Source organism: Cinclus cinclus, chromosome 7 (assembly GCF_963662255.1).
Source record: "Cinclus cinclus chromosome 7, bCinCin1.1, whole genome shotgun sequence".
Taxonomy (NCBI): Eukaryota; Metazoa; Chordata; class Aves; order Passeriformes; family Cinclidae; genus Cinclus; species Cinclus cinclus.
The window spans coordinates 20,510,989-20,534,025 of NC_085052.1; the positions used below are offsets into that span (position 1 = coordinate 20,510,989).

Genomic DNA, 23,037 nt, shown 5'->3' on the forward strand with positions numbered 1-23,037 from the left:
ATGGTGAGGAAAGAATTAAACAAAAGCTGACTAGCTGTTCTACCCTCCTAAGTCGGATTTACAGGATTTAAGCAGATCTGCTGGAATTCCTTGATCTTATTCCTATACCTTATACCTTGAACTATTATACTAGCTCTATAATTGCTGCTAACTACTCCTTTTAGGCTTTCACTGTGGAGGTAGCATTAATATTTCAGCTGGTCCTGATGAATAGTTGTCCTGACAGTTCAGGAGAAATAGGTTGAATTCCAGAGAGCCAGGGACATTTTAGAAGATGGCATTTCATGTTCAGAAGGTTCATACAGAAAAATCTGGCAAAATCAAGATAGACTCTAGGGCATCATAAACTTACTTAATAGAACTGTGCCTGTATCAGGGTGAACAGGTGAATACTGTTAAACAGCAGATTTAGATATTAACAACTACTTCAAATTTGCCCATACAAGAAAGTTCAGGATATTTTACCTTATCTGTAGCTACATTACTGATCTGAACTGCTGTAGTTATATTGGTGTAATTCCCTTTCAGGTCTTTCCACCTTGGAGAGTAGTCTTGAGAAGCTTTTGAGAATCTGAGATCCACCTCTCTCAGGGAATGTCATTACATTGTGTGAGAAAAAATGGGAGTCTTGGTAAGAAGGAAAAAGTTCCAAAATGGGACCTGCCAGAGAGGAGACAACTGCAAAACCCGCTGTATCTTTAGAGTTCATCTTTCTTCCAGAAAGTGGACACATGCTTGGACTTCCATTGCTTTTGGTGTACTGGTCTGTGTTTCCTTTAAAATTACTTCGTTAAATCACTTTAGGAAACCTTTGCTGTGTGAGGGAGGCAACTTACAAGGTATCATGAGAGAAATCCAGTGCAGGCTTCTGCTAGAGGTGTTAAACCCTGTGCGTGAGAGGCCTGAACAGGGAGTGTCTCATGAGATGGTGTTTGAGCATCAACAATCTCTAGTAAGGAGCTAATTTCTCTGAATGCTAATAGAATTTCTGTTCCTGTTTCCAGTATATCCTTTCCTTGTGTGTTCAGTGGAGTAAGTGGTTCTAAATTCTAACACAGTCCCATATTCTTATTTTATTCTGCTTTGTACTACTGCTGCCTGAGAGAGTGTGATGTAGCACCTAAGCTATTTCCATCCCCTGCTGCCCTGATCGCCTGCCTCCCTGACTATGAGGATATAGGAGATTTGCTCCTAATCAACAGAGCGTAATTCTTGGCCAAATCCACTTCAGAAACAGCTTCTTTTTACCACTTGGTGACTCCTGTAAAAGATCCAGCATGTAGGGAAGTTTCCTTGCCTTTGGTGAGTGACTGAGGATGAGGCAACACAAAACTGTCACATTAAGTAAGTAATGGGCAAAAGTGAAGGAAGGAAAAAAAAAAAGAGGCTTTTTGTCAAATCAGTAGATTTTTAGTAGCCTGTTCCTTGTTTTTATGCTGAAGGTGTCTTTGGAAGTGCTACGCAGCAGACTTGGCCAGAAATGAGCTCATTTCTGAAGGTGACCTTCATGTTTCATGCTGTAGAACACCACAAGTTCATTGCTCCAAAATCAGAATGTGAGTATAGGAAATGCCCATTAGACTGAGGTGAGAAGCAGCACAAGGAACATGTGAAAAAGGATTTCCAAGGCTGAATAGCTCCAAATGAACCAATTGCCTTCTTAGATGTAATAGTTGTTTAGAGCTTGTAGCCTTGAACCCTAATTCATATGAAGGACGAGTAAGCTGAAAACACTAAAATCCCCCCATGGGGTGGGATGGTTCATGGTAATACAATAATGATTAACCCTCTGGAAAGCATCCTAGCCAATTGAGGGAAAATATAGCCCAAGGTCAAGGAGACGCTCGATGGCAAAGTTCTCTGGGGGCAATACCCATGATGGCAAGATACAGGGCTGAAAATTGAGAAGGCACCCTGGAGAGGGCTGTGCCACCTGTGGGTTGTCCGGGGGAGATCTGGAAGCTGCTTAACATAGTTTTCTGGGTCCCATTTACCTGGGTTCAAATCTGAGGAGGGCTGACCTCGGGAAGCTGCAAGCTGCTAATCGAGGAGGCAGCGGTGGGGGGGATAAAGTCCAGATTCCTTCCAGGAAGTCTAATCTCTGGCAAATGTGCGCGCACACGCCGTTGCCTTTCCTAGTTGTTGCTGAGGGCTTTGCAATAGGACGCAGTCCCAGCTCCTTGCCGTGCTGCAGCAGCCTTTGTGCCTTGGGAAGAGGAGGAAAAGGCAGCTGGGGAAGGAGCATCGCAGGAGCGGAGCGGGCGGCTGGCCCCGCCGCCGGGCAGAAGGGGCGGGGAGGCGGAGGCTGGCACTGGGAGCAGCGCGTACCTGGAGCACGCGGGAGGCTGTGGAGAGGAGGGGACAGCGGGGTGAGGGCTGTGCCCCACCGCTTGTGCTCATCTCTGTCCGTCTTCCAATGTGCTAGAGAAATTCGGGGGCATGTTCTGTTCCCTTATTTATCTTCTCTCTTCTTCCCCTTTCTGAAGAGAAGAATCAAGGAGAAGAGATGGGGAGAGGATAGGGAAAGTGAAATTCTAAGATGCTGCTGGGAACTTTGATCCCTTTCCTCACATCCCTTTCCCTGCGTAGAAATGGAAAAGGCACCCCGCTCCCTCCGGTGCGGAGCGGCTAGCGTGGGAAAGCAGACCCTGGCAGCTGAACGAGAATGTGATGCTTGAAGAACCTTCTGCTCACTTTGTACACGAGGGATGGAAATCTCCAAAATACTCGGGCTCTTGGTAGAGCTCTCAAGTCTGCTATCCTGTCTCAGATGTGTGGAGGTAAGAAAAGGTTATTTTTGTATCTGCTTGTAAGAAGTCACATGGCTCTTTTAATATCCTCACTGTAAGTGGATCTTGTTATTACTTGAATATGTTTTCTAGAGCATTTAGGCAGTTGTGGTCTCTGGGAAGGACTGGGGCTTCGGGAGAGATTTGTTTCTTTGTGCATAAAAATTTAGAAAAAGGAACAAACCAGGAAAGCAGGATGCACAAGGGCTTGCAGATGCTTTGGCTTGGGTTTCCAGTATTTCTCAGGCACTGCAGTGACCCTGGCAGGAGAGATCTTTTGTTTCTTTGCTGATTGTCTCTCGCTGTTGTGGACAGATGATTTATAGCTGCACAGACCTGGGGCAATGCCTGCAGCATAGGCTGTTTGCACTGAATTTAATTGGTGGTGATGGTCAGCACTGTGATATTTTGGAAGCTGCTACAGAAACTGGCCACAACTAATCTTTCAGTAGAAGGGAAGATTATTACTTGGACTGCGGTACTTTTGTTTATGGTCCAGCTCCAAGAAGAGCGGGTTCAGTCTCATAGATATCCTGTAATTAGTCTGACCCATCCTTATATCACCAGCAGGCTTACATGTGTCTGCAGGTGTACACTGGAAGATAGGGATTGAGGGACCTGGATTGTGGTGCAGTCACAAAAATACAGCTTAGCTCACTTTATGCTCTCTGCAAAGAGCTTTGAGATCCTCAGGTAAGTCCTTCAGTGCTGTTGGTCCAGAAACCCTGATGTGGGCTTGCAACAGCCTGATGGATGCAGATGGATTTTTGCCTGAAAAGGGTTTATCTGTGCATCTCCTTGTGCATATGCACCTGAGAGCTGATCTGCTACTTCTGAACCATGTCAGGAATTCATCTTCCATATGCAGTATCCCATTCTGACTTCTGGAGGGTGATGCTGGAGCTTGGCCATGATTGTCAACACCTTCTGGATCATATTCATAAGCTTGATTTGAAAATTATGCCTGACATGAGTAGGTGTTGTTCTGGTCAGGTTTCTGTGGGAATTACCTCTGCTTAGTCCAGAAGTGGATTTGGTTTAATTCCTAATTTAACTTTTCCCATTTTCCAAGAAGAGGTGAAGCTGAGAGATGCAAAATTACTGCATTTTTAAGAAAACCATAACCATTACCAATAGCTAGTATCCTTTAGCTGCACATCTCTGTGAATTGCAACTCTTTGTTCATATAAAAGTATTAGAAATGTTCATTTAGAATGTTTAGAAATGAATTCAACTACAAGGAGCTAGCAGAAGCATGTACAATTTATTCTTTTCACTCTGAGTCTATGAAGGTCTTGCACTTGCTTGCACACCATGTAGTGGTGTTGAGTGGGGATCTCTATCTCTCAGCCTGTAGTCAAATTTCAACCTCAAAAAACACTGCCTGTAAGAGGAAATGCAGTTTAGGGGCCAGACAGGACACTAGAATTCTGAGGATTTTGTTTCCTATTTTTTGGTTTTAATGGTTTAACCCCATCTGGATAATAATACTATAGGCTATATCATATTTTCAAGTATTAAAGACAAAATCCTCAAAAAAGCCTTGGATTTTCTTCCTTGTATGTTACCCACTTTATACATGGATATTAATTACCATTTTAACAGATATTCTAGGGGGCATCATCCTGTCACTCAAGTAGGTGAATCTCTGCTGCTGTGGCTGTAGATGTCTTGCCCTATAAACAGAGAGAAAACGAGTAGTTATTATTTTTCTTATTGATAATAATGATTTTCTTCTAATTTCCTTTCCATAGGCATATCACTCAGACTTCCAACTCTGCTGGAAAAAAAGCAAGCAGAGCCCTGTAATGTAGTGCTTAGATCAAGGGTAAATCTCTGCAGGCCAGTAATTATTCATTTTGTTGTTAGTGGACAGAGCTATGGTTGTAGCTGAAGAGGAGACACCAGGGAAAAGGCTGGTTACTAGGGTGTGTTTGCTTAAAGCTGAGCTGCTTTTAGGACATGTCCCTGTTTATTTCACTGGATAATCATCTCTCTGCTGTTGCTATGTTTCTTTTCCCAGGCTTTCCTGGGATCCAAGCCCAACCAAAACCATTTGCAGAGTGCAGGTAAGAACAAGAAGTTATTAATTCAGTCATTGGGCAGACTCTTTCCTGCAGTGGTGATCTGAGACCACAGGCATGATGAACCACTGCTACCTGGCCTTCTTCCTTTCTTTTCATCACTTCTTCAATCTTTTCTCTTCTCCTGTTTATCGCCTTCACCAACATGGCCAGACTGTTTCTTCATGTTGAATGATCTTGCAGCTCCCTGCTCCTCTCACATGTTCTTTTCCTTTAATCTCTTTCTCTTCATTGGTCTTTTTTGCATGCTTACCTTTCCTCTGCTCTAATAACTACTGAATTCTCAGACACCCTCTCTGAGGGTCCCAGCTGATGCTCTGCATATGGTTTGTTTCCTAACAATGACTTCTAACTGCTTCTCATTTTTGTACCTTGCATTTAACCTTCAGCTGTCACTTATCCCCTCTGGGCCTGGCAGTGGCTAGAAGGCAAATGACATGACGCAAAGTTTCTTTGTACCCTTGCTCTTTGCCCCATGTGCAGAAGGGTTTTCTGAAAGTGTTGATTTCTTTTTATTTACTTAGTGAATAGAGCTATAAATGTTGTCCCCTTTTCAGTCTATTCTTCTCATGTTATGGACTCTATAAAGCCCACAAAACCTGGGGGTTTCTTCCCCACCTTGTTATTTCAGGGTCATGAATTGAGAGGTTTCTCCTTTTGTTAAGGACCACAACCATTTAATTATTGGGTACTTCTACACTGGATATTTCACATGGGCACTGAAACATTGGCATGTGCACTTCCCCCAAAATAAATTCCCTTTTCCTTCCAATATATTAGCTAAGTTCAGATAAGCCAGGTGATCTGCTGATATATCTGTATATAGGGTGATGCAATGAAATACAGTGTCATTTCCCACCTTCCTGATTTGTCCAGTGCTGCTCCAAAGTGAGTAAATGTATTGCATGTACAGTAATGGAAACCGGCTCAAATTGTCATGTTTGGGCCCTAAGTTAACACTTTTCAAAGTCTCTCTGGGCAGTTCATTGCTTCAGAACAATTGTGGTTTAGACAGTGAATATTATGAATATTCTTTGAGCAGAACCTTGAAGTGTGCTAGAGTTGGAATCAGGCAAGCAGCAGTTGAGACTGCAGACACGGGGGGAATTTCTCATAACCAGCTGGTGTCTCCCGTGTTGTCCGAGCTTCAGTGTGTGATGCCTTAGGTGATGCTAACGCTGCCTTCCTGTGCCCAGCGCCCAGCGTGTGTGCTGTGGGACCTCTCGGGTACTACAATGGCTCACTGGCAGTCACCGAGGCGGGGGCGGAGTGTCTCAACTGGGCAGAGTTCCCTGATTATGTTCAGCAGTACCCAGACCGTGGCCTGGGGGACCACAACTACTGCAGGAACCCAGACGGGGGAACGACGCCCTGGTGCTTCTACAGGCTCGTGTCAGGGGCCATCGGCTGGGCCAACTGTGACTGTAACCGAGGTAAGGGCTGCGCTGCCTCAGGGCTCAAGCCACAAATGTGTGCTGCTCAGACTTGCAAGTGGCAGGTGGAACACCCCGTGAAAAAGCACAGTACAAAGACTGTTCCAAATTGTTGAAGTAATTAATACTAGAGGCTAGCCTGTGTGGGAGAAGAATGTCTCTATATAGTAGGGGGTGGATTTAAGCTACTGTAGCTGTAATGCCTTGTATAGATGTTTTAGTCTCATACAAGGAGACTTTTTTTTCTACTGCTAACTTATGATACTTTGAAAACAGTTTTAATTATGTAGAAAACAACCCACTTCTGCTCCTTCAGGGTCCGTATCAGAGCATTCCTCATGTAAGTGTAGCAGTTCAAATACAACAAGAAAAAATCTTCTGTGGCAAGGCAGGTCATAGGCTTGTGTTAAACTTCCTCAGTGCTGTCACAAGGACTACTGCTTACTTTGAGGCAAGCAAGGAGCTAAGCTCTCTCAATGCATGGGCTGCTGTGCAGCATTCTTGAAAGTGTCCTGTTTAATGACCTTCCTTGCTTTTCCTGCATTTTGCAGAACAGTTGAAATACCAGTTTAATAAATAAATTGACAGTCTTTTCCCGTGCTAGTGGATGTGCTTTCAAAGATGGCTTCATTAAAGGGAAGGATGTAAGTGCAGTGGAGCTGAGTGCCTGCACTGAGCTACTGCAGACAGGTGTGTCCTTCTGCAAGTTTACATAACTGAGCTAGGAGATGTGCTTTCTAAACAGTGGTAAAATTTTTGGTGGGTGGGAGTTGAAAGGGCATTTACACTGGCACTTCCTTTTCTTAGAGAAATTACATAGGATTCATCTGCTTTTACTGAACTTCTCACTGTAGAAACAGCGTCACACAGGTGAAGTGGTTGATAGATCAGTTGAGTGTCAGAAGTAATTAGATAGCCTGCCATTTTTACACACCCTTTCAATATCTTCAAGCATGTAAAAGCATGTAAAATCATCCTCATTCCACAGAAGGAGAATCTAGGATCTTTGGCAGAAGCCAAATTTCCTGCTGGTGTTACCATGGATTTGAAAAGACAGTAAGACCCAACCTCCCAAGCAGCCATTGCTGGGACTGGGAAGGTGCCACATCCCACACTCTTTCCTGCACATCACTTTAGTGCCAACACAGGCAAAACAGGGATGAAAGAAGCCAAGTGCAGTTCAGCTCAGCTACATGCAAATCCAAACTTGCTGGTCTGAAACGTCTATCAGCAGATAGCAGCTGGTTTTTGGTTATTTTCTTTTTCTCCTTTGGAAGGTGCTGTGCGGTTGGCTGAAGACAGTAGTGTGGAGCTGTACTTCAATGGACTCTGGGGTACCATCTGTGCTGACCTCTGGACTGACTGGGATGCCAGCGTTGTCTGCAGGCAACTAGGTCTCAGGTGGGAACCTCAGTCTGGTTGTGAGAGGTACATGCTCATGTGGCTTTTGAAAGAGCAGCCTCTGTGGTTACAGTCCCTCTGGCTGAGCGTGTTGGCTGGCAGAAAAGAGTTTGTTTTATGGTCTAATTTCCCACTTATCAGGGTCCTTTTGTACTGTTTTCTTTCTTGTAGCTATCCCCAACCCAATAAGCATTTGCAAGATTTTTTTAAAACAATAGTTTATGCTTCATGCTCCAGGCTGTGAAAAGTGAGTTGTGAGATCGCATTCCATTTTGATGATCATCAGCTGGATACTATAGTAATCTAATAGAAATTTTAGGAATCTGAACTCTCTTTGGGTATCTGGGATTTGGACATTCAAACTTCCAAACAGCGAAGAGATAATGTCCACAGAGAGGGAAGGTGATTCAGATAGTTTGGTGTTTGAGTCTATTGATGGGTTAGTTCGTTGCTTTCAAATGAGACTGCCATTTCTGAGTACACCAACTCTTCTGCAGTAGGTAGGCACACAAAAGCATTAGGAAGTGCTTTGTGCTTGCTTGTGCTTTCCCATTAGACTGTAAATGGTCACCCCTTTATGCACTTCCAATTAACTGGGCACACTGGGACGTGAAATGTCAGAACTGGACTAGAGAGTCACAACAATGGAGGGAACTTGTAAGTCAAGCTGTGCTGTGACATTTCACTGCTCTGTTGCATCCTCTGTACCAGTGAGATCGGCACAGTTGGGAAGAAGAGTCATCCTGGACCACGGCCTGTTCCTCTGCACCTGCAGTCAGCAAACTGCCATGGAGATGAGGAAGCCCTGCTGCAGTGTGGCTATCAGGAAGCTATGTCAGGAGCTTGTAACCAGGGGAGTGCCGTGGTAACTTGTGCTCCTCCAGAAGGTAAATCTCCAGGGAAAGATCTCTGTCACTGAAAGATAGCAGATGCTTATGACCACATCCTCTTTTAATCAAGCCAGTTTTTTTTATCTGCAGGCAGAAAACTGATCACCACAGCAGCCAATTAAAGAGCCATCTCTGGACCAGCAGTACCCCACTCTGGGGGCTGCAATTGCGGGTGCTTGTGGGGGGTCTAGAGGGGAGGATGTAGTAAGAGAGCATCACGAGAGCTCCTCTGGCTAGAGAATGGTTCTACACCCTGAACTCATGGATGTGCTTTGTCTCTCTTGTTCTGTTGTGCTCTCTTTCTCTTTCTTGAAGCACAGGTGTAGGTGCCCCACTGCGCATAGTTGGGGGGAAGGAGAGCTTTGAAGGGAGAGTGGAGGTTTACCATGATGGCAAGTGGGGAACCATCTGTGATGACCAGTGGGACGATCGGGATGCTGAAGTAGTTTGTAGACAGCTGGGACTCGGGTAATTTCTTTGCTGTATGTCATGCAGTAGTAACAGAAGTAGGCAGAATGAACAACATGAGAGCATGTCCCTTCACTATACTACCAGCCCTTCCTGTAGGAGATATAAAGAAACCCTGGGAAATGTAATTCTGGACTGGTCGTCCTATGAAGGGATTTTGTACCCCATTTTTGTCAATTTTATGGGTTTGTGCTGTGTAAAAAAAAAAAACGAACAACAAAACAAAATAAAAACCCAAGTACATTCCTGTCTAAGGATTGTATTTACTCCTGTTCATCAATTTTGCATATGTCCTAATACAAATCTTGTTGGCCCCAGTGACAACTTGTCATGGTGATTTCCATATGTGAACTGCAGTTGCTTACTTGGTTAAGTTTATATACCTCTCGTTTCACTGGCTGCCCTTATCCTCTTCAGACAGGAAAGCAAGGGAGACCATCTCATTCTCCTGTGTGCCATTCAGTGCTTAAAATGGGAACTGTTGTATACTGAACATTCTTGAAAATCACATCAGTACAGGATTATTTAAAATAGATTGTTCAAATTTGAGATCCCTCAGTCTTTGGGCGTTTTGCCTGTTATGAGATTGTAACAGAGACTGATGTTAGGTCATTGTCTGCATTAGTCTGAACTGTTCATGATGTAGTAACATTTCTGCTATTTGCTGTAAGGGCTCATTACAAACTTTCCAATAACCTATTTCAATTAACAGTTGGCACCTCCACTGTGTTGAAAATATAGATAAACTGTGGGAGGACAGGGACCCAGTAAAGGAGAGTCCCTGTGCAAGGCAGAATCTGAGGGCACAAGACTGTGGCCTTCCTTACTGAGCATACATTGTCTGTAATGTTTACAGTGGGACCCCAAAAGCCTTGTCATGGGCTCACTATGGGCAGGGATCTGGCCCAATCCTGCTGGATGAAGTGCAGTGCTCAGGCAATGAACTCTCCCTTGATCAGTGCAAGAAGAGTGACTGGGGACAGCAAAACTGTGACCACATTGAAGACGCTGGGGTCTCCTGTGACCCTTTCACAGGTACAGATGTACAGCTCTGCCAGTCAGATGTGGTCGGTCTTACCCCCACATGACTTGGCTTGCTCAGCAGGTAACCCCCTGGTTCAGGATCCTGCACAGCTTCCATGTATGGCTCCCACAAGGGCTGCTGGATGTGGAGGCAAAGAGAAAGGGAATGGATCAGAGGCAGGTGGTGTTCCCACGGTTTTGCTCAGGTGGTGTGGAAAGGCTGAAGGGAATCCTCCCCTAACAGATGGGTATGTTTGGAAGCAATGAATGTTTGTATTTTGAGTACTTACAGACATCTGTCTTTTGTTCCTTTCACTCGGGGGCAGTGCAGAGACCTAGCAATGGTGTACAGGCTGTTTTCTTTTCTCCCCTGCTGAGTGCTGCCCTTTCCTTCTCCCATCCCTTCCAGAGGGCACTGTCCGGCTGGCTGGCGGCCGCAGCCCCAGCGAAGGCAGGGTGGAAGTTTATTACAACGGAGACTGGGGCACAGTGTGTGATGATGGCTGGACAGACCTTGGTGCCCAGGTGGTCTGCAGGCAGTTGGGCTTCAGGTAGGACAGAATGTGTAGTGTCTGTGCTTCCTAATTTCAAGCATTAGATTCCATCACCCTTCACTGGGATAGGCCAGACCTTAATCCTTCAATGCTGTCTTTGTTAGAAGGCTTATTACCATTATACAACTTATTAAAGAAAGATTAATAGGTATCCACATTCTTTCCAAGGGGCAAAAATAAATCCATTATCTCTTGCCTCAGTGTGTTTTGAAAGCAGATAACATGCTTAATATTATCCTTATAAACCCCTCAGCAAAGTCAGAAAATTTACGCTTCTTAAATTTGCAGGTGTCACTTCTGCTCTGTCAGTAAAAGGGCATCACCTATCTGCTCCCTATGTATCACCTTCAGTAGCTGAACAAAGACCATCAGGGCAAAAAAGAGTAGTAATAGGGATTTTCAGCCCATTGCTGAGCTGTCATCCCTTCAGGTAGGAGCTTGGGAAAGATTTAAAATCAGGATACAGTTGCATTTGAGCTGGTAAAATAGGGTTTTGTGGATTTTAAAAACATGGTTAGTAGGGTCTCCTAAAATTTCAACTTTATAGATGAAAAAAGGACTAAACTAAATTCTTCCCTTTGAGTTCAGCTACATACTGCATTTGTCATCTCTTTTAGTGCCTAAAAGTTTGCAGCTATCTGCTATTCAAATCCAGGTAGCTGCTTCCTATAAAAAGACACAGAATTACTTAAATATTGACATTTTTGATACCTCCTCTGCCAGCCCCTCCCCAAACTGATGTACCTGCCATATCTGCAAAGCAGCCTCTGCTGGGCCTCCGTGCCTTGGAATGTGCCTTTGACCAGACACTAGAAAATGGACTGGTCTGAGAAGGCCTCCCTGAAAACTGAAACTGGCAAAATGTGAGTGAGGGTGCTCGGTTGCCATCCTGTGTGTCCACTGAGTGGTTTAGGTCAGGAGGCCACCAGTACCATAGTTAAGCAGGGGAGTTTCTCTTTAGATCCGAGTTTGGGTCCTTCTGTGGCATTTAGAGTTTCAGTATTATTTCTGTTTCCTTCTTCTAGTGGTCCTGCTGCCCTGGCCTCTGAAGGAGACTATGCTGCTGGCCAAGGCTTCATCTTACTGGATGATGTGGCATGTGTGGGGACAGAGCTGTCTCTCTTGGACTGTCCCCACAGCAACTGGGGGCAGCATGACTGCTCCCATGCTGAGGATCTGGGAGTCCGCTGTTCCCCAGAAAGCAACACGGTCATGGATGGCAGCCTGGGTAACTCACCTTGCTCTTGCCCTGAACAGTGAGGAAATTTCACCTTCTGGTCTGTTCTCTTGGAAACTTTAGCAGATGTGGGAGTTTCCCCTCTGCTGTTTCAACAAGGGGTCTGCTTTTTGAGGACAAATGAGCCCTGACTGAATTGGGGCAGAGCCACAAATCTGTGGCTCCACTAGAACTACTATCAGACCAGCAGATAAATGGAAACTGGAGATAGTTGTATTGGCAGTCTCTGAAACAAACCTCTGAGGTTTGTTTCAAACAAACAAAGCCACTGAGGGACAGTGGCTGCCTTAGAGTGCCATTGCTCAAGGGAACCCTGTAACTAACTTTTAGGAAAGTTAAGTGTGGTTACATTAGTGCCACACCTTGCCAAGACAGGAGGACTTCAGATGCAAGTGGTTGTTGTTCACACTTCCTTGTGTGGATGGCACACTTCTAATTAATATTGTGAAAGTATTTCAAGTTAGCATAATTCCCTCATTTATATAATGCCTGACACTCTCTCCTTTCCTTACTACAGAAGACTTTCCAGCCCGTCAGACATTTGTTATTGGAATAGTTCGCATCCAACATTTTTGTTTTTCCTGGATGTAGAACTCTTCCTTAAAATCATGTAACAGTTTTACAATGCAATGGATTTTTTTCCCCAGGCATGTTTAGGCTTGTCTAACTCTTGGCTCAGGAGTTAATAACTTTCTTTCTGTTCTTGTTCTCCTCTTTACTCAGCTTTCAGAGTATTATCCACTGATGATTTCCAGTATTTATTAAATAAATTAGTATGTATATAATCTTCTGATTCAGCACAGAGGTAAAATGTCTTCATATAGACACACTTTTGTTTGTTTGTTTGCTTGTTTTTGTTTTTTCTTTTTGTTTTAAGCTTACTGATGTCTGGGATTCATCTTTTCCCAAAACCCAAGTTTTGGACTCCTGACCCCTCTTGTGTTTTTGCTTGCAGCAGCCCATGTGTTTTCTCCTTCAGGGCCTCCTGTGCGGCTGGTGGATGGAGAAAGCACCAAGGAGGGCCGGGTTGAGGTATTGCTGAATGGGCAGTGGGGCAGCGTCTGTGACGATGACTGGACAGACAGAGATGCTGCAGTGGTTTGCAGGCAACTGGGATTCAGGTAAGGGCTGTGGTACAGGCATCTTACAGAGAGAAACAGCTCCCAGGAGCACTTCTGGACTTGTTTTGAGGGGCTTAGTTTTAGTTTTGGCACACCCACACATAGGGAGGAGGGAGGGAGTAGGTTGCTTTTTTTATTGTACTACTATCTGTGTGTGGAGTGACACATAAACATTATTTCACTTAAAATGCACTGGTGTCTCAGGTTCACTTGGCTCCTGCTCACTGCAGATTAGCCACCCTCTTCTCTCTAATTGCAGTGGTACAGCAAAAGCCAGGGCAATGGCTTATTTTGGCGAAGGCCATGGGCCCATCCATCTGGACAACATAGAATGCAGTGGAATGGAGCACACCTTGGGGCAATGTGCCATGCCTGACACCAGGATTCACAGCTGCTGGCACAGTGAGGATGCTGGGGTGATCTGTGACTATGTGGAAGAAAAGGTCCAAAACATCAAGAGAACAGGTGACATTCCCATTTCTTCTATGCAGGAATCTGGAGCTCTGCTTGAAGGATCTCTGCATGCTTTTGTGGTTTTTCTCTGTCATTCTTGTCTTTGGCTGAAACTTCACCTACAAAATAAGCATGTCCTGTCCTGCACCTCCTGCGTTTTTCTTGTTTTCAGTGTATCTTCTTAGCAGCACAGAGTGTTCCAAATTAGTCTTGAGGTGCTCCACCCACGCCAGGCCTTTGAGCCTGCAGAATTTCCCCACAGCCGAGTCACCATACTCTTCCTTAGAACAGCAACCATAAGCAACCTTTGGGGTTTAGAGTACTGAGGAAGTATAAGCATAGGTCCCACTCCTGGCATAAGACTATAGAGGCTTCAGGTAAGCACCTCAAGTGAAATTAAGGAAACCTATGGGATCAAATGTTCTACGAATTCCATATGCACAACACAACACAGTCCTTGAGGATTACCTTGAGGATTAATGCCCTCATAGAAGGTGAATTGTATTTGGCTCTGTGATAGCAATGCTGATACTTAAGGTGAAGGTCCCCACCCAATTGCTCTAACTTTGCCATGCAGGTGCAGAGTCCAGTGTGTGTGGGATGCGCCTGCTCCACCGTCGCAAGAAAAGGATCATAGGTGGAAACAAGTCTCTGAGGTACTGTCCTGTAACTGCTAAGAGAGCCAGATTGGTTCCAGCTTTCCTTTGGGCTCTGGAAAAAGCCTGGCAGATGCTGACTCCATTAATGGATTTTCACTGGTTATTTTTGAACTTGGTTTGAACCAGTGTGCTATCTAGGGAAGAATGCAAGCCAGCTGAGCTCAGATGAGACAGAGTGAATGGGAAAAGAGGAGAATGCCTCCCATATGTGTGACACCTCTTATTCCTCTGTTTCTTCAGAGGCAGTTGGCCGTGGCAGGCCTCCCTGCGGCTGAAGGGTTTCCGTCGAGATACTCGTCTGCTGTGTGGAGCAACACTGATCAGCAGCTGCTGGGTGGTGACTGCAGCCCACTGCTTCAAAAGGTGTGTTTGGGAGTGGGAGCCCCAAGGGATACTCAATGATGGACAAGATAGCCTCAGACAAGTTTATCCTCCTAGCCCAGTGGAGCCACATGAGCAAAGTTTCTAAACCAAGAGCTTCAGGTTGTGATATGTGTGATCTTGGAGTGCTTACAGGGATGACTCAATATAGACTTGCTTTTTCCTTCACTGCTTACACCTGGCCTCTTAACTCTGAGGCTTTGCAGTGTAAAGGGAACCAGCCTTTTGCCACTTTAAGTGCTTTAAGGAACTGTGAACAGGTCAGTTCACAAGCCTGCGGCAACTATAATAATCATTTTTATAGGAAAAAAAGTACTGTGCATGGTGGATAGTGATTTCAGTCACCAAGTCTTCAACAGCTGGCATGATCATATCTGCTAAAGAGGTCCCACAGTCCTGCAGATGGAACTGTTTTACCATTGTGGTGTGAGGAGGTGGTTCAGTCTCATAGCAACTGAGACTTGTGTGAGTCTGCTTTCCTCTTAGTAGGAGTATCAAGATCTTGAGTCTGTTTTTCTCCAGGTTTGGTGTTGATGTGCGGCGCTACCTCCTGCGGGTGGGTGATTACCATACAGGTGTGAAGGATGAGTTTGAGAGGGAGCTGCCTGTGGAGCGGATTGTCCTCCACAGGAACTACTGGGCTGGCAGCAATGATAATGACATAGCCCTGGTCCGGATGCGGGGCAGAGAAGGGCACTGTCTCTCCTTCAATCACCACGTTCTGCCTGTCTGCCTGCCTGACAGGAGAGAGAGGTCTGACATTAACAGGCAAGCCTGCATCATCTCTGGCTGGGGAGACACAGGTGAGTGCTGCAACTTTGAGAGACGAGTGAGGTGAGGAAGTCTGCCTTCAGAAGCCTACGTGGGCCATTAATTTATGTCAACTCAAGGCTATGTTCTCACTGCTCCCGTTGTCTGTGCCAGCACATGGTGCTGAGGAATGGGGAGATGAGGTGGGTTTTGTGCTATTGTGTTTTCATCTAATTTGAGGCTCATTGAGTCTGCTCAATACTGGTGAAAGCTTTGATTTTCGTAACATCCCTCTGAAGCTGTGGGAGAGACCAATGCTGCCATCTGGCCACATGGCAGCAAAGTTTTCTCTTTCTTCCCATTTCTACACATATGCTTGCTCACAGCAGACCTCTAAGGGAGCAGCCTGTGCAGAACTGCTATACCAAGCCCCTGGGAGTCCCTATGTTTCCATGACCTGCCTTCTTCATGATACTGTCATAGTGAAATGAGGGCTTAGAGGTAGAATGAGCCCTCAGAGAGAAATCTCTCTCAGACTACTTTGCTTAATCTCCATGTGTATTTCTGCAAGGACAAATGGGCTCTGAGTCTGGTTTCTGTCCTGGGTTCAGGACAACCTGGTCCTGTCCTCTTTGAGCATATTGCTGTGAAGCTTCCTAGGTAAAAGGGAGCACAGAGGCCTTTCTGGGTCTGCTATGACTAGAGAAAAGCCATGTGTTTAGAAAAACTTCCTGTCAAAAGCCCAAGGAGCTCATCTGTTGATTTTGTATTTGCCCATCCTTCTCAGCTGTTTCCCTAGCTATTACTGCAGCTTTTAAACTGCAAGTATGTATTTGCCTTTGAGTCAGTTGTGCCACTTGCACGTGTCACTTCAGGTTGTTTGGGGTGGATCAAGGAGCAACTTAGCCATGTAACCACCTTAAGCTGTACTGGAGCTTAGTGGCTAGAATCCTTCCCACGCACCAAACCCAGCTTTCTCAATGAGGAGCAGTTAACCTACTACCTTGTGAACTTACATAAACCTTGGGCACAGAAAGGTCATACTCTAATATAGCACATTAACCTTAAGTTCTGATCAACCCTGGGGTAATAAAGAGATTTGATCAAACAGACTCAAGTCTGGCCAAAGATGAAGTGAATTCCCTTTGAATAATATTTGAATGCCTCTGAAACATCTTCTAAAACTTCTCTGAGGATTGAGCACTTAAGATACTACTGTGTTTATTCTCTTGAGAAAACACTGTCCTTGGTTTACTGAGGAGGAAATGGAGGTTTGGAGAGGTGAAATAAATTGAACAAGGTTCAAGTTACTTGTTGACAGAACCAGGAGTAAGATTCATCCTTTGATCTAAACTTTTTCTATAATCCTCTTCCCCACGCCTTTGATCTTACAGCTTTTTTGTGGTCTGGCTTGGCATCACTGTTTCCTGAAGTTCTTGTACTTCAGAGATGCTGAGCTCAGCCTATTTCTGTGCTGCAGACTTGACAAGAAATGTTTTAGTGTCTGTTTCTGTAGGAACCACTATTGCACCGGGTCACTACTGTTGCCTGTATGTGAATCAGTCTGGCCGCTCTGTTTTATTCCAGGAAAGTCCTATTCCAGAACCCTGCTGCAGGGGGTGGTGCCCCTTCTCCCACGGGAAGACTGTGAGGCCCGTTATGGGCAGAAGTTCACCAACCGCATGATTTGTGCTGGGAACCTCTCTGAGGACAAACGGGTGGACAGCTGTCAGGGTGACAGTGGAGGGCCACTCATGTGTCAGAGATCAAATGGACGCTGGATCATTCTGGGCATCACTTCTTGGGGGTATGGCTGTGGTCGGAAGGATTCGCCCGGTGTGTACACAAAGGTCAGCAAATTCGTACCCTGGATCAAGAAAGTGATCAAGCTACAATGAAAATGACTGAGCTCTAGGAGTTTCAGCATACAGTCCTTTTGCCCTGCAGCAGCAGAAGGCTGTGGCTTCTGGCTTGTGACTGATGGAGATTTGTCATTGGACACTGGCAAAAGATTTTACTGTAGAACTGGAAGGAAAACAGTTATGACTGATTCTTTAAAGTCTTTGGTTTCACTTAGTCTGTAATCTGTAAGCAGAGAAAGCAGGTGCACAGTGGTAACAATGATCAGTATGCATTGCTCTACGTATCTGAATCCTTTAATGCAATCACACTTATTCCTTTGCCCTGGCACACAGAAATGGTAGAAGTAGAGAGATACCTACTGCTGAAAATCTACTAATGGTTGTACGTTTGGACAGTTGAGACATGCTGCAAGGAGAGATGAGATGCTTGGAAGATGGCACCAGGTGCTGGCATAGTGGAAATCTTCAGATATTTTTTCATAACAGCTTTCTTCTGTTCCAGGAATCAGAAGATTTGACCTGAGTTGAGGAACAGGCCAACAGTTGGGTTTTTTAGCTTCCCTGTTATGTCTCTAGAGGGAACCTTTTCTCTTCAGAATAGTAGGTCTGCTCCTATAGGATCCCTTTCAAGTGTCTGCATGGACTAAGAGATGCTTGTCCCTCCCGCTGCAATCTTCTGACACACATTTCCAGCTGCCAGATGCTATGGTTTTAGTGCTGCTTTTTTGCTATAGTACTTTTTGTGTGCGTTTAGGCTTTTTTTTTTTTTCCTTAAAGTAGCATCTTCTCAAATCAGTTGTTAGTGTGAGAGGCAGTAGCTTTTTTGCCCTCGTGATTGCTATGAAGAACTCAAAAATCTGACCTCAAGTAGCTGAATAGACATGTTATTTTTCTTTAAATGCAAATGTAATGGTAATCTCAAACATTCAGATGTTGAATCATGATTTAACAGCACTATGGGGACTTCCTACTGGTCCCTTACTTATGATAGTTATTAGCTGCTCTTTGTTTGTGCTGCTAGTCTTTAATATCTCTGTGTTCACAGTTTTCCATGAAACATGGAATTACTCCTGGGGTATAGATACACCTCAAGCAAATTACTCCCTCCTTGTGAAAAACAGTAAGTGCACTGCTAAGCAGATTCCTGCTTTTGTGAAGTGTGTCCTGTTCTTGAAACCTCCGGGCCATGCTTCGTTTTCTCCCTTCTTTGCACTCTTTCTCTTTTCATTCCTCTCAGTGGGAGTAAACTGGCTTAACTTGAGGGCATGCAAGCACTGTCATCAAGCTATAGTTCTCAGCCTGAACAGACATAATGCTGAGAGAAAGCAGGGGTTATTCAACATTACAATATTACATATTACAATAATATTATAGTGTTACTATTATTCTGTCTCATCCAAACAAATGAACAGAGCGCCCTCTTATGCCTTAAGCACTTTTTAAAGTTAATGTATTATTCTTGAGTAGTAAAAAAATATAAGTAGACAGAAGGGCTAAGTGCCTTAAGAGTTGTGCTGTGCAGCATCTTCTCACTGTGTACAGATGAGGCAGAGAGGAGACAGGTCTGTGCAGCAGGAGGAGCAAAAAGCTTTGATGTATAACCAATGGCTTGAATGTGGAGGATGAATACAGGATGGGACACGTGGAACTTGTGCCAGATGTGCATGTTTTGGGTAGGCACTAACGGGGTCAGGCACTGACCTGCTGTCCAGAAGGTTTGCATTGAGGTGTTCGGTGTCTGGGTGTTACCAAAGCAAGAACAGAAGGCAGAGCACAGTCTGTGGATTAGCAATGTCATATTAGCAATATCACAGGGCATGTGGTTACAGAATCCTAGAAATTGCCTTGGATTCAAGAAGTAGTGATTGCCTACAGTTTTAATTTGTCTTCTAGAAATTAGCTTAATGTAGCAGTGCTGATCTGACTAGGTGGCTGATTTTTGTGTGTGAAGGCTAAACGAAACAGTTTCATTTACCCTTTCAGAATATTATAGAATAGTTGGGCTACCAGTGTTGCAGTGGACTGATCTAAAATCTTGATTACAAACTTTATTTTAATGAAGAATTGTTGGAGTCTTTGAAACATGCAATGTCAGGAGCCCTGCAAACTGGCCTTTGAGATAAACCTGATCTGCTTGTGCCTCTTCTTGAGGTGCTGAATGTCTTCAGCACAGCTTTGTGCTGATAACCCTGTTTAAAATGCCAGACTTGATCCCTTGACAGCACTCTGCTTGGCTCCATGCTGGCCATGTTGTCCTATGGCTCCTGGCAGTCTCTAAAATGCAAGCTGCAGACTGCTCCTTATGTCCCAGGAATTAAATACCAAGTTCTACACAGGTAGGAGCAGTACCCGTCTGGGAAACATGGAGGGATTTAACTTTTATCTTCAGCCTCCCCTGAGCCAGCATGCTACAGCAGTTCAAATGGAGTTTCCGTGCCTTGGGTGCTATCACATCTCTAGTTTAACCTGGTTTGACTTTTCAGTTTGTACCTATAACCCCAACAGGCTTAGAAACACCCAAAGGATGACATTGTGAGGTTATTTCCCTAAGCTTACTTAGCGAGTGGCTATTCAGGAGTTAGCAAGAATTACCATGTAAAGCATGCTTGGCATTGTCTTCTGAAATGCCCATGTTCTAGTTAAAAATACTTCTTTCTCCTAGATCTTGTCACTATGAAAGCTGTGAGAGTCCTTGCAATTAACACCCTTCGAGTCCTGCATGAGCCAGGAGGGAAGGAAGTATCCAATCTCCTTTGCCTGCTTTTATACCTTTCTGGTGCTGTAGGCAAGCCTGTCAATACTCTCCTCCGTTGACCTGGTGCCTGTTTCAGGATACAACTGTTGCTCTTCACTATTTAACCTGGGACTGTGGCCCAAACCACACTCATGTGCTTTGCCACTTTTGCCACTGAGGCTTACTGGAACTGCCTGTTGGATGAGCACCACTCAGTCACCCTAGGACTGTATTTTGTAATGTTGTACAGCAGCAGATGTTTCAAAAGATAGTATGTGTGAGTTGTGCTGAACAAGCTTTAACAACTTTTTCTTTTGGGGAATTTTGTTCTTGACCCATTTAAATTAATTACTTGCATTACTATTATCATAATTAAAAATGGAAGTGCAAATACTTGATCTTCTAGGTGTTGTACAGATACTGTGCACTATCTTTTGTCATTCTTCTTTTTTTTCCCTGAAATATAAGAGTTTATATGTCTAACTTTAAAAAAGGATTTAATATAACCAGCCTTCATCTTCCATATGAATGTTTACATTTTTTTGTTTTAATCTAACTGAGCTCTCAATCCCAGTATTTTCTGGCAATGAAAACCATTATAGTTTTATTCTCCACGGCACATAATTTCTTTTTATGGTTCCTGAATTAATTGCTCTTTGTTTTCATTGAGTACCATCTGTCCTTGTGTTCTCAGCCACAAGAGGAAATAAGGGGCCTGGCTTAATATTCTCTGTTATGCATTATTCTAGAGATAGTTCCTTTTCTAAGACTGTGGCTTCTCTGTCTCTCTTCAATCCAAATTGTCTGGGTGTCTGATAACATGCTGACTGTTTCGTCGTGTCTTTTCTTTCTGATGGATCTTTAAACTCTGGTGAACAACTGAATGCAGTTTGCCAGGGGAGACTGTATCCCCTGCTGATTATTTGAGTACAATTTTCTATAGCAGGCAATTTTGTAAGTGATTTCAGTGCTGTGTCTGTATGCTGGAGCTAGTTTTAAACTTGCTAGTGTGGTCTTGGTGGCAGCCTTACTACCAGGGGATGAAAACCCACTGAGGTTAGTTCCTCCTGTGTCTCAGGTAGGTGCAGCAGTCCCACTGAGCTCACAGAAATTACTGTAGGTCTGTCTGGGGAGCTCTGGGCAGGGAGCACCTGGAGAGCTGTGTAGACCTTTGCCTGTGCTGACATACCAGGAGGGCTGAGACAGTCCACCTTCACAGCATTTGTCCATTGGATAAGGCTAATGCATGTGCACTGGTTCCAGGAGCTGAGAGCTCAGTCAGTCTTGCTGGTGGCTGCACTGTGTCACATGCATGCTCTGACAGAACTTTCCATAGCAGAGTGGCACATCGTAGTTGTGTGAGAAAGGGAACATCACTGTGAGTGGCTAGGAGCACTGGCAGAAGTAGAAACATGGCCATGGTAAGAATCCAAGGAGCAGCCCTTAGTGTTGTTCCAATCCCTCTTCGAGAGAATGCCCCAGTGCTCTGAAGGCTGCCCCAGTGCTAGGGCTTTCCTGACCTGCAGTGGTACTATCTCAAACCTGTTCACACTTTGGCCACCTGAAGCTGGATTAAATATTTATCATTTTTTTGTGGCTCAACACTATTCTGATGATGTCTATGAATGATGTTCTATGCTATAATTAATCAGGCAGCTGTTTATTAAACTGAACAGGATGTCAATTATCCTTGTAATCTCTGTAAACTTGTAGCAGAAAATAACAGATCAGTTTCACAAAGATATGAGTAGAGGCATTGGTGAGGAACCAGGAAAGTGGGTATTTGCTATCTCTGGGGTAAAAGAGGTAGATCTGCCTTTTGTCTGTCTTCCTTTCTTTCTGAAGCCTGTATCCTGAAGTCTCTTCACCTCAAAAGAGCTGCAGTGATTCATCGACCACTTGAAGACAGATTTTTTTGCATATATTCAGCAATCAGATGGGAACTTTGGAGAGATGAAATTACACTGTGGTATTTAACACTATCTTGATAGACTCACTGGGAGTTTCTTACAGCTAGAGAGAACAGAATCACCTCTGGTGATAACCAAGTTGGGACTACTCCTTGTAGAACAAGGCACTGTGACCTGGACATCTCCTGGGCTGCATTTTCACTTGTTTGGAAAAATACGTAATTTTCCACATCAGAAACTTGTTTGTGTAGTAGCCCACTCAAGTCCTACTAAAATCCCTCTCTACTAAGGGCTGAATACCTCTGAAATTAGTCCAGTGCCAAAGTAGTCATGTCCCCTGGATCCAAACCAATGGCTCACAAGGTATGCTAATAAATGGATTATAATGTGACTGTGCGGGGCTCTGTCTTATTTTTAATAAAGGAATCTGTTCCAAGGGCAGATTTTAGGATTTTTTTCAACACTGAGTAAAGTTAATTAAATTTCTCTATTACATTATTTTTAGAGAAGCTTCAACATGCTAAAGCATGTCACAAAGTCAGCATCTACCATTACAATGAAAGGCAACAGTTCTTCAAATGTCATATTTTTTTGCTATTTGGAACGAGTGAAAGAGCAGGTCAGCTCATTGGATTAAAAAAGTTAACAGGTTTTAATACATCAGCTTACTAATTTGTTGTTAAAGGTGAACTTTCTATACAAACTTGATTGGCACAGTCTCCTTTCATGTGTCATCACTCTTAAAAGTCAAAGCCAGCCTCTGGAAAAGTGGAAATAGGATAAGGGAAATTCTGTTTGAATGAGCCATTGGTTCAAGAACACTGTTATACTCTACTGCTGTTATATTCCTCCCCACCACTGAAACCTGAATTTCTGTAAAAAAAGTCTGTTTTGAAACATGGTCCAGCTCCTTGCAAGGTATGCAATAATTTTTCCAAGTCATTAGGGTTAGCCTGGAGCTTGGTGTAGCTGATGCCTGCAGACTCCGAGAATTATAGCGTGTAAGTTTTCACATGTACTGACTCCAGCCTGCTGGTGGAAACCAACCTGCACTCACTGAAGAAAGAACTGCTTGTAGTTAACACTTTCCTCACTTCATCTCTCCCTTTGGGGTTTTCTACACCTACCTACATTTCCCTTCTTGCTCATGCAAAACTGGGAAGCAGAGTTCAGGCATTCTAGCTGGCCTTCATGGGTCAGCAGGCACCGCTTCATCCCATCGGTCCTGTAGTGCTCTTCGGTAGTCATTGCCTGGAAAACAATGTTGAAGCTGTGGTTAAGGTTACAA

General features: G+C 44.3%; 1 protein-coding gene across 3 annotated transcripts; it reads left to right on the top strand.

Annotated features, from left to right (window-relative positions):
* Nucleotides 1–811: 811 nt before the first annotated feature.
* On the top strand, nucleotides 812–22,065 carry LOC134045994 (neurotrypsin-like). Of its 3 annotated transcripts, XM_062496187.1 has the most exons (19): nucleotides 812–1,344; nucleotides 1,443–1,556; nucleotides 2,590–2,780; nucleotides 4,813–4,858; nucleotides 6,070–6,306; nucleotides 7,584–7,707; nucleotides 8,419–8,594; nucleotides 8,918–9,065; nucleotides 9,922–10,100; nucleotides 10,498–10,639; nucleotides 11,668–11,870; nucleotides 12,859–13,000; nucleotides 13,260–13,465; nucleotides 14,031–14,109; nucleotides 14,353–14,475; nucleotides 15,016–15,296; nucleotides 16,831–17,093; nucleotides 18,151–18,225; nucleotides 19,768–22,065. In XM_062496187.1, exons 3-18 carry the CDS (start codon nucleotides 2,709–2,711, stop codon nucleotides 18,184–18,186), a joined length of 2,457 nt encoding a protein of 818 aa, XP_062352171.1. In that variant the 5' UTR covers nucleotides 812–1,344; nucleotides 1,443–1,556; nucleotides 2,590–2,708; the 3' UTR covers nucleotides 18,187–18,225; nucleotides 19,768–22,065. The 3 variants fall into 3 exon arrangements, with proteins under 3 accessions (XP_062352171.1, XP_062352170.1, XP_062352169.1); XM_062496186.1 differs by having other exon boundaries at nucleotides 18,151–22,065; XM_062496185.1 differs by having other exon boundaries at nucleotides 16,831–22,065.
* The last annotated feature ends 972 nt before the right edge of the window (nucleotides 22,066–23,037 follow it).